The 11,920-nt window shown below is 31.3% G+C and overlaps 1 protein-coding gene across 4 annotated transcripts; it reads left to right on the top strand.

Annotated features, from left to right (window-relative positions):
* The first annotated feature begins 94 nt into the window (after positions 1–94).
* Positions 95–11,618, top strand: LOC140055656 (cell cycle control protein 50A-like). Of its 4 annotated transcripts, XR_011846682.1 has the most exons (10): positions 95–286; positions 807–940; positions 1,232–1,360; positions 1,871–2,072; positions 2,398–2,514; positions 5,988–6,194; positions 6,489–6,654; positions 7,108–7,163; positions 8,899–8,940; positions 9,941–11,618. XR_011846682.1 is itself a non-coding variant. In XM_072101014.1 (9 exons), exons 1-8 carry the CDS (start codon positions 166–168, stop codon positions 8,927–8,929), a joined length of 1,107 nt encoding a protein of 368 aa, XP_071957115.1. In that variant the 5' UTR covers positions 95–165; the 3' UTR covers positions 8,930–8,940; positions 9,941–11,618. The 4 variants fall into 4 exon arrangements, 3 of the variants coding, with proteins under 3 accessions (XP_071957115.1, XP_071957116.1, XP_071957114.1); XM_072101014.1 differs by lacking the exon at positions 7,108–7,163; XM_072101015.1 differs by lacking the exon at positions 8,899–8,940.
* The last annotated feature ends 302 nt before the right edge of the window (positions 11,619–11,920 follow it).

Here is an 11,920-nt window from a genome sequence, read left to right as displayed (position 1 = left end):
GCGCACTTCTGTTACGCTCGAGCAATTTAACAACACAAAACCGGAACAAAAAAAGGGATCGGAGGAAGGTCACGAAGTTGTTTTTGATCGACGCGATATATCGGGCCGATCGATCATCTTTGGAAAGTGGAAACTTGAAAAAATTGTTAAAAATTATTTTATAACATGGCAGGAAATTCTGTGGAAGACAGAACCGAAAATATGGAAACGACGCAATCTCCAACTCCCAATTCAACCTCTCATCCAGCTGTTGAGGATGACGAAATAAAGAGTAAAAAGCCGGGAGGTAGGCCTAAATTTTCTTGATATTTTGGCTAGTAGGCCTAGGCCTAGGCCTATCAGTGCATCACTGCTAGAGAGAGGCCTCGCTCTGCTGAGTTAAGAAGGCCCATCCACCAGGTTATGCTTAGCTAGGCCTAGGCGATGAAGTGCCGGCCCATAGTTAGATAGGTCTAGTAGTAGTACTATTTAGTTAGGCTGTAGTAGCCTAGCTAGCTAACTAGAAAATATAATAACAATATAGAAAATATGAAATATAGGATGATCCTTACAAAACAAAATGTAGGGAGGAAGAAGTTGATTGTGTTTTAAAAAACCCCAAATGAGTTAATTAATATTAAATATTAAACTTGTTTGAATTGTATATTTCTATCTTAGCATCAACATTTCTCAAATTTGAAATATCCCACTTTTAAGTTTTACCAATTTATTATTGGCTCCTTATTTTTGTATGATTTTACACCTCTGCTGAACTAAATATATTTTAAAGTGATGTATATAAAATGTATGTTTTACAATTTGTATAGATACTGCTTTTAAACAGCAACGTTTACCAGCATGGCAACCAATTTTAACAGCAGGTACTGTTCTACCAGCCTTCTTCATTGTTGGAATCGTTTTCATACCTCTTGGCGTTGGATTTCTTGTCACATCAAATAACGTAAGTTTTCAGATTTTATAAAACTATACAGTTTTTCATCTTAAAGCAAACATAATGTAGTTGTTTACAGTAGTTCTTTAACCCTTTTCAGAATAACGTAAGTTTTCAGAATTTCATTAAAAAAACGTTTTTCATCTTAAATCAAACAAAATATAGTTGTTTAGTTCTGTAACCCTTTTTCAGACATGGACAAGCCTAATGTGTAAATGATATCATTTTTGATTTGCATTTCTTTTTATTTTTCGAATAAATGAATGAATTTCAAATGTTTTTTTTCTTTGTAATTTTCAGGTAAAGGAGACGATACTTGATTACACCAGCTGTACACAAGACAATGATGTGTCTTGTATCAATTACTTTAAAAACGCAACCGGTACATGCATATGTAAAATACCGTTTAATTTGACGGAAGATTACGAGGTACTGGTCTGTAAAGCTCCGTCTACACACTATCAAAATTGATGTGATAAAAAATGTGATGTGCCCCTCTGATACAGGGACATGATGTCATATCACTACCATGTTTGGGCACATCACACTTTTTTGTTTGATAGTCTAGACTAGGCATAAGTTTACATTATGGATTTACATATAAAATTTAAAATGTAAGATTGATGATTGCAGCTGATTAACAATGATTATTAGATATTTTACAATAATATTTGTCCTCAGAATAAACCTTGGCCATAGTGATAAAACATATATCTCCCCTACTGTAGTTTGTTTCACCAGAAAAGAGTGTAATGTTACTCTTCCTTGGTTTTGCCAATAGATAGAAGGGGTGTCCCAAATAAGAGGTATGTATAGGGAGAGATAAAGTTAAATACAGAAGTTAATTTCCCTGCACTATTTTAATGTCTATTTATACCGAATAAATGTTTTCCAGTTTTCCGAGGAGGTTTGAATGTATCCTATTTTTCTTAATTTTAGAAACAAGTATACATATACTATCGACTTGAAAATTACTACCAGAATCACAGACGATACGTAAACTCACGAGATGACCTTCAGCTGCTAGGTCAAAGCGTAAACGAACCGTCTAAAGAATGTGCACCGTATCAATACGATGATGTGGACAATGTATCGATGGCTATTTTGCCTTGTGGCGCCATTGCCAACAGTCTTTTTAATGGTACAGTATTTACATTTTTCGATTAAAAAAAAAAACATGATTATGTATTTAAACTGCAAGTTTTTCTCAGCTACTGCCTCTCTAATTTTTGTAATCTGTTTTTCAAAATGCATACGTTTTGAAAAAATAATTTATATGTTTTTATTTGTATGTTTTTTTCGAGGGCCCTTAATGATCAATTCCTTCACTGGAACCAGATAAGTCACCCTTATAATAAGTAATATAATAAATTTAAAAAACAGGAAGGAAAATTCCAATATTTTTAGGAAGAGAGATTCCAGTTTTCAGAGAGAGTAAACTGTGATAATTGTTTATATTTATTTAGATACATTTGAGCTGACTTTTCACAATCAGGATGGACAAAGTAACACCAGTGTGGCGATTAACAAAAATGGGTTGGCGTGGCCGAGTGACGTAGAAACAAAGTTTAACAACCCAGAAAGTAAGACAAATTATTATTATTATTTGTTTCTTTAGCATATTTTGTTTTGTGGTCTGAATTACTGATGGTGTATTGTTATTATTTTATGATACTCTGTAAATAAAAGCCATTCTACTGTACACACATGTTTTTTGTTAGACGTTTCGAAGATTAAACCATCGGTTTAAATTTATTTTTTTATTGGTTGTGGTTTTGAAATAAAGAAATAAAAAAAAGAATAAAGATGTTTGTATATATTGTAAGTGCGCATCCATAATACAGTTATTCTATTGACATTATACAGTATTCATTGATTTTATACAAGTTGTTACCATTGACTAGCAACGCTGTTGTCAATATTTAAATTGGATCAATACTAATCAATAACTTAAAGAATGTTTAAATACAAATTAATTTCTTATGTACAATACCTACCACAATAAATAGAAAAGGTATTTTATTTTGGAGGAATTTAATACCCTATAGTTATTTTGTTTTGTTCTTGTTTTAATTTATGTGGATAAAAAGGTGGTTTTTTTTCTCTTTTAGAAAATAAGATTACATAATTAAGACATTAAGACTTTTTATTGTTAAAATGCATGTTCCAATCAAAATTGTGGTTTTGTGTGGATCATGTGATGCGTAAACAACAAATGAGTAAAAACACAACATATTTAATTCTAGTATAGATTGTTTGTTGTGCATTGGATGAACAATTGTTAATCCATGGCCATTCTCAGTTCAAGTATTGATATTTTTCTATGTTAATGTTGTGATGTTTTTGTGTACTTTTTATGCTGATTTTATGTAATATGCAATACTTTCAGCTTCTGCTGCTTTTTGTATATATATATGTTTTTTTATACAGAAATAAATTAATATGGGAACATGAAAATGTTAAAAAAATTGTGAGAAGAGTATTAGAGCTGGACCATGTTTAAAGGTTCTGCCGATACTTTTATTTCATGGTTGAGTGCACAGCGTCCTTTTGACTTCACAGTTGGGTGCAGTTTTGTGGAGTAGTTTGTTTAATTGTGTTTGGCCAGAAATATGTCATAACTCTTGTTTACTTTACTCTTATTATTTATGTTGGGCAACTCAAAGTCCAATGTAATAATAGTCGTATAGTTATACTCTAGTCTTCGTCTAGTTTCACATCAAATTTTAATTATAAGCTTTTATTTCTCTTCGGAATTACATTTTGCTTTCATTTAATCGTTGAAAAAGTAATTTGAAACAACTTTGAAAAAATTAATATAAAGAAAAAGTTCAATTTATTTTGTCCAACTAAAGAAGATGTATTTATCAATAATAGTTTATTTTACTATTATTTGAATAAAACTAAACTGAATCATTTATTGAGTAGAATACAATGGGAATTCTATCATCTTTTTTGGAATTGCCGCTATATTCAATGTTTGATTATTATTAGTAGTATTTTGTCTGTATTCAAGATCTAAACAATTCTTGAGGTAGTGTGAATAATACTCAAGTAAAATTTTAAAAAAGTATTATCGGTATTAACTATTATTCACAAGTTATAAGTTTTAAGATTAATGATGCTATAGTAACAGATGCTAGAGAGATAGCAAATTTGTTTAATGATCAATTTTCTAGTAATTTCAGTAATAATGATGATGGTGGTAATGATGACTTGCTCTGCAACTCTGATATTATCCCTCAGCATTATATGGAACTTGAGAAATTTAATGTGATGGAAGTTTATCAGGCATTAAACTATTTAATTGTTTCAAAATCTCCAGGACCTGATAATTTACTTCCCATATTTCTAAAGGTTTGTAGGGTAGAACTAGCACGATTGTTGTGCGACTTTTTTAACTTATCTTTAGAAAAAGGCATTTTACCAAAACAGTGGAAAACTGCTAATGTTGTACCTGTTTTCAAAAAGCATGGAAAACCTAAAGGTGATTTTAAGAGTTACAGACCTGTGTCTTTAACACCAATTGTTTGTAAAATTATGGAGAAACTTGTGTGTACCCGAATCAATAATTTCTTAGAGGCTAATAGTATATTATCAGATAATCAGTTTGGTTTTAGACATGCTTATAGTACGGAATTGTTACTCACTAAGGCGTTTCATTCATGGGCTCAAAGTTTAGATGCAAAAAATTGTAAGCAAGTAGATGTAATTTTCTTAGATTTTTCATCTGCTTTTGATAAAGTACCCCATAATCGTCTGATTAAGAAACTTAACAATATTGGCTTAAACAAAGGTTTAAATAAATGGATCCAGGATTTTCTTTTAAATAGAAAACAAAGAGTTATCTATAGAGGTGAAATATCGCATTGGAAGAATGTAATATCAGGGGTACCCCAGGGGTCAGTTCTTGGCCCTCTTTTGTTTCTATTGTATGTGAGTGATCTTGAATATGCTATAGAATCTTCAATTTTTCAATTTGCAGATGACAATACCATTTCAAGACCTATTCATGAATTAGAAGACTGTATAAAGTTACAGAGTGATTTAAATAAGATTTATGAATGGTCAGTTTTAAATAAACTACCATTAAATGCATCAAAATGTGCAGCAATGAGTTTATCCAGGTGTAAAGATCCCATCATATTTGCTTACGATATCAATTCCGATTCAACGGAAAGAGTCCATGAATTCAAACTACTTGGTGTATATATCAACAGTAAATTAACATGCCATTCTCATGTAGATTATGTTTGTAGTAAGGCAAGCAAACTTCTTGGTTTTGTTTCAAGATGTAGTAAAGCAATGTCTTGGATGGCAATGCTAAATCTTTACAAAGCACTAATACTACCTGTTGTGACTTACTGTTGTTGTATGTGGGCACCTACTGAAATATCTCATATGTATAGACTTGAAAGGGTTCAGAGAAAGGCCACTAGAATAATTATGTACAGAAAAGAAGGAAATTGGGACACTTCATATTTATATAGGTTAAAGAACCTAAATATTTTAAGTATTGAAGATATATTTAAAGTGTATAGACTCACATTAGGTTTTAAAATAATGCATGGCCTCTGTCCATCATCCTTTAATGAGTTTGTGAGATCAAGTGAGAGGTGTGAAGGGCGGTTAATACATTGGAAGGCAAAGACCAATACATTTTTAAATTCATCGTTTGTTATTTTCCCTAGATTATGGGAGCAACTTCCCAATGAAATTAAACAATGTGCTACAATTTCAGACTTTAAAGCCCAACTTATCAAACATTTGATCTCAAAATATTAAGTTGTAATTGTTTATATTGTTTATTTAATGCAGCTTATTTTTAATTGGTGTATCTCATTATTACTTTGTTTTGTTTTATTTTGACTTAATTTGTGCTACTTAGTTTTGTTATTTTTGTATTTTATAAGTAATGATGGAGTAAGAGCAGTTTTCTGTTTGGGCTCATGCCTATTACTTGCTCCTGGCAAGATGAATTGTAAAATGTACTTTATGAACTTTTGCCGAATAAATATTATTATTATTATTATTATTATTATTAATTTTGTTTTAGGTTTTGAGGATACTGTTCAGCCACCAAATTGGTCTACAAATATCTCTGACATTCCAAACCAACTGCAGAATGAGGACTTTATAGTCTGGATGAGAACGGCAGCATTACCAACATTTCGCAAACTAAATGGGCGTGTCAGGCATGTAAGCGAGACCGTCTTTGACAAGCAGCTTCCGAAGGGAATGTACACCCTCACTGTCAACTACCGTATCCTTTACTGTTTATAAATGTAAAATGACAATTTTCTTTCTGCTAGCTAAAACACCAGAATGTGGTAGCTGTAAAATGTCGACCAAAAACAAGTGTTGAATTTATCCTTTGTTTTTTTCTCTAGACAATAAAGCTGTTGAGTTTAAAATCATTCTGCACATTCTCAGAATGATAATGAGCATACATAGAATAATTATTAAGCTCAATTCACATGGTGCAACGTGAAAACAAGAGGTTGACTTATATAATTAAACATTTCACTTATATTTCTAACTTAACTTGTTAACGTAGGATACCTAGTCAATGCATTTGAAGGAAAGAAGAGCTTCGTGTTGACAACGACGTCTTGGCTAGGAGGCAAAAACAGCTTTCTCGGTATCGCATACATTGTGACAGGGTCGTTGTGCGTGGCATTTGGCGCTTTGTTTCTGCTTATTCACATCAAGCATGGAAAGAGGTTTGTGTGAATCTGAATTTCTGATTTTTAATTTAATTTTAGTAAAAAAAAATAGTGCTTGTCTTGTGGGTTTTTATATGTTACATCCAACAGCTACAAAAAGCTGCTAGTGTTATTAGATAAGAACTAAACTCATGCTTTCCTAAGCTCTGTCTATACTATCAACAAGTTTGATGTGCCTAAATATGGTAGTGATATGCCCAAATATGGTAGTGATATGACATCATCATGTCCATATATGGCACATCACATTTTTTCACATACAAATTTGATAGTGTAGACAAGGCTTAAGTCTATTTATAAGCAGAACATCTCCTTTTGGACAGGAGGCAATCCTATTCAATGGAAACACCCCTATTACTGTATGTATGTTAAGCTATTGATCAACTCGCGCCAGAATTATGCACTGTTTTCTGTATCCAATGATTATTATTACTAATTTGATGCTTACAGTCCATCATCAGCTATTTAAATATAGTACAAGAGTAAGGTTGGTGATAATAATAAAGGTAACTTATAAATTATATACTAATATCTCTCAGTATATATTCTAAAAACCAAAGATTTAATTTTAATAAAGTACTTTTGCATGATACGCTAATTTGATGTTTAATATATATGTCATAGTTGGCCTATTAAACATAACGTAAGAGTAATGAGTAACACTCAAAACTCCTAAATATCGTACCTTCTTAAATAAAGCTTAAGCTCTGTCTGCACTGTCAAAGTTTATGTGACAAATAAATTTGATGTGCCCATATATGGACATCATGATGTCATATCAGTACCATATTTAAACATATCACTACCATATTTGGGCACATCACACTTTTTTGTCACATAAAGTTTGATAGTGTACACAGAGCTTTAAGTAGATGCTCCTACTGTATGGGAAATGCAGCCTTTGCTTGTGAAATTTTGCAATTTCTAGTAAAATACTTGATATTCATATTATCATAGAAATAGAAAGAAGGACTGTAGCGATAATCTAGAAATAAATGTGTAAAAAGGTAGATGAGAAAATCTACAAGAGGGTGACTTAAGCTCTGTCTACACTATCAAACTAATTTGACAAAAAAAAGTGTGATGTGACCAAACATTGTAGTGATATGACATCATCATGTCCATATATGGGCACATCACATTTTTTTGTCACATCATCTTTTTGATTGTGTAGACAAAGGTTAACTTTCTTTTGACTTTCTCATTTCTACTTTAACGTAGAATCCTAATACATATTTAGGTAAATACATACATCAGTTAATTCATTGATTACCATGCAAGAACTCTCATCAAGATCTTTGCTAATATGCTTTATAACTGAACGTGTGCAAATACAAAACATTCACTTAATGAGTCCATTCTATGGCTTAGTCTCCTACTAATACCGCAATAAGTTGAGTTAAAGAGTTTTTTCTGATTCTTGTATCTCCTGGTCGGATCCTACAACAAATGCTCCATCTTCTTTCTTGGCTTACTGTAGCAAGCGTTGTCTTGTCTATAATGATCTTTTTGCTGTTCCTCTTTTTCTGATTTTAAATACTGTATTTCAACTAGTTAGCATTTAATAGCGAGGTCCATGGATTTTAAATACGGTATTTTAACTGGTTTGTATTTGCTAGGCCCCTGAATTTTAACTATTTCAACTTCTTTTGATCCATTCTAGATTCAAGATTATTTATTTGTCCATAAACTGGAAATTTGAATTTCCTTTAGCAATTATTATACAGTTATGGAAAATGTATACAAATTAGATACTATATTACCTTACAAGCAAGCTTAAATTAATTTAGTAATACCTGCATGATTGACAATATGCACAAATCATTGATGCCCTTTTCCTTCACTTTTATACAAATCTGCTTCAAAAATAACTTCACCTATTGTAATGGGGCTTAGTTTGGAGAATAACACGTTTCTAAATAAGCAAAACAATGCATGTTTAATTCAAGATGTTTCTTATGATTTTAACCAGAATGTGAGTCGAAGGGGCTAAAGATAAAATATATTTTACAATGGTCCTAAGCCATGTCATTTGGAAGAGGGTTATTAAAACCAGGGAAGAGTGAAATCACATTCCCTGCTAAAACCAAGTGATATTTTAATTGTTACTGCATACTGCAATGATCTAAAAGTAAGCAATTATATGGTCTGCTCAGAATAAGGGCAGCAGTGACTTAATACCTTTATTGCAATGTTATTTCTATAATTAGAATTTAAACATTAATGACTGTTTTGATGCAGGTATGATTTCCATCAACCTATTGAAACTTAAACAACTTTATGGTGAGTCAATTTAAAAAAACATGGAACATGTTTTTCTGGGTGAGGTTTCATTAACATGATTAATTGTGCGCATTTCATTTGTGAGAATCATATGTGATTTAACATTTACTCCAAGATGCAATCCAACCATAATGGTCAAGTGAGAATAGGCAGGTCTATTTGGACACTAGTCATAAGCCTTGTTTGCACTGGGCTTGAAAAATGGTAAAATTAACCACGATAGCTTTATCCAATGTCATCAGAAGATTTGACCATTGTTCACACTTGGATATTTTCATGCAGTTATAGTTTTACCATAATGTGTTAACTGGGCTTAGAAGTTTTTCTGTCATTTATTCATTAACTGTTTTTGTACCTTGTGTGATTGTCAATTATCGGAGAACCATTTCAATATACACATTGATGTATTGTGTATCGGAGACATTGACTAGGAATCCATCTTGTCACCAAATTGTATCACAACAATCATTCATACAGTGGCATAATAGGGCCCCTGGTCTAGCGTTCTAATAGGCCCTCCAATACTGGGTAGTTGTGTTAGGGCTGTTCATCTGGGCCCTTCCTAAGCTCTAGAGGTTTCTGACTTTAGCCTGTGAGCACTCATAGCCATTACTCCACTGCATCCATTACTGTATCTGAAACAACCCTACTAATGTAATAATACATTTTTTAAAACAATCTGTCATTTAAAGGTAAGAAGCTATAAAGATATTTTTATCTAGAGCATACTATCAATGTGGTCACAATCTAAAAACATTTTCATACAGTATGTAAAAAAGTTACCAAGCTATAGTATTGTTATTCATTGATTCATTCTAATGTGTTTATGAAGGAGATTTGAATAATGACTACCAGCTTATTCATGCTAAATCATTGTTTAAATTCAAGTTGGTTCGAGTCAGTCATACTTTTCATTCTTACAGATTCTCTCATATTTACAGTTTCTTATAAATTCAGATCTCACAAATAGTAATACATTATTGATCTAATTTTTCTTTAGGGGACTGGATTTGTCAACGCCAGAGTTTGACAACTAACAACCTATCAAGTATATTATTGGATGAACAGCATCATCTATAGATACACAAAAACAGTGAATAATATATTGGAAGTGCAGTATACGTAGAATACTGCCTAAACTTGGCAGTGCATTGATGTACACCAGATTTGATAGCATCTCTACAAAAAGACCACCCTATCACGACTTCCTGCTACGACCCCTGAATACCCTAGTTTACTGTCTAAACTTGACTGTGCGTTGATGTAAACCAGATTCATCTGTATTGATAGTCTACGAGAATCTCTACAAAACACCCTATCACGACTGCCTGCTACGACCCCTGAATACTCTACCCAAAATAACGACTACATATTATCCAATCATCTTAACTAAACCTCTTACAACCTAAGTTATAAAAGAATATTATTTTCTACTTTTTTAATTTATTCTTTTACTCATTTTAGATGATTTATGATTGAAAATTGATAATCTAAGATGCTGATACAACTGCTGTATATTATACAGTGATATGATATGCATATACTGTATATGAAAACTGGATGTAATTATTTTGATTAATATCTATTTGTATTTGTTGTATAAATTATATAACTAAATATTGTATATAAGATTAATATGCATATATGAATATTAAACCTCAATGTGTAGAGTAGTACTGTATAGATTAATGTTAATTAATTTGAATATACACATGCATTAATAGTTGTGTTGGCTATCTATAGTTTTAATACATCATAGCTTAAGTTATATGAGAGACTTTAGTTAATTACCCGTTGCTTATTTATCTCTAATAGATAGGGAATTTACTCAGCACTGTATTTATATCCATATCAGATGTTAACACACAGTTAACATACAGTACCATAGCACATAATTAAAGCGTTTCTCCAAAAAAGAGTCTCTTAAATCCCTTTGGCTGGCAAACATTTTTTAGTTGCTTGTTTTCACAGAACATGGTTTTGGTATATTTGAGTATATATAGTAGTAGTATATATTTTAAAAGACGTTTGGAAGCCAATGAAGTGTCTATCCAAACCCCATGTTATCATAATGTTTTACATGATCTTGTAAATACAGTATATAATTTATTTTAAATGTAATTTTAGATGTTGTCTCGTAGATATTTGTAGATTCTAGATACACCATGCCTCGATTCGACATCTTTAATATAAATGTTTACTTTTGATATAGCAAACTTTTTAACAACAATGGTTCCATTCATTTTTGTAAGCATTACATTTTAAAGTAAACTTTCACATGGTGGAGCTAGACTATTGATTTAATAAAAACCTAATATTAATATGCAATCTAAGTTGTTAAATTGTAAAAATAAATGTTTTTGTTTTATTTAGGATATCATGACAAATATTGAAAAACCATTTTAGTCCATTTAAGTTTTTTCTGTCAAACTTCATTTCATTCACCAAGTGTCACCATAATACTGTGTACAATTTCTTTACATACTGTATTTTTTTAAAACATTAAATATCCTTTGATAAGGAAAACAATTAAATTTAAGTTTGACATTATCCAAAAATAGGCCTAGTATAATTTTAAAAGTAGGCTTCTTTGCATGCTGTTGTGCTTTGGAACTTGTATACTATGTGACACAATTTTAGAAAAATGTAGTAAAAAGAGTATAATAAATATGGCAAGATGTAAATGCTTTGTTGTATGACTTTATTCATGCTGTTTACAGACTTATTTACACAACCATAAATGTAACCAAATGCAATAAAATAAAGAATAATAATAAATATATAAAGCAAATTACAAATTAAGACATTTACTAAAACCAGGAAGATTTTAAAATAAAAGAAGACAACAAACAAGAGGTTAAAATATAAATATTTATTAGAGGGTTGACATTTTCCAGAAAATTATTTGGAAAAATTAGTTACCGTACTACAGTAAAGTATGAACAAACAAAAACCGCCTAGTCCGCCCTCTACAATTTGG

Source organism: Antedon mediterranea, chromosome 7, assembly GCF_964355755.1.
Source record: "Antedon mediterranea chromosome 7, ecAntMedi1.1, whole genome shotgun sequence".
Taxonomy (NCBI): domain Eukaryota; kingdom Metazoa; phylum Echinodermata; class Crinoidea; order Comatulida; family Antedonidae; genus Antedon; species Antedon mediterranea.
Note: the sequence above shows the minus strand (reverse complement) of the source record. Positions and strands in the feature narration are given on the sequence as shown.

Coding starts and splice junctions, on each gene's coding strand:
- LOC140055656 (XM_072101013.1), top strand. CDS start 166: ATGGCAGGAAATTCTGTGGAAGACAGAACCGAAAATATGGAAACGACG. Junction 6,195..6,488: donor CACCCTCACTGTCAACTACC/GTATCCTTTACT, acceptor TTGTTAACGTAG/GATACCTAGTCAATGCATTT. Junction 6,655..9,940: donor CACATCAAGCATGGAAAGAG/GTTTGTGTGAAT, acceptor ATTTTTCTTTAG/GGGACTGGATTTGTCAACGC.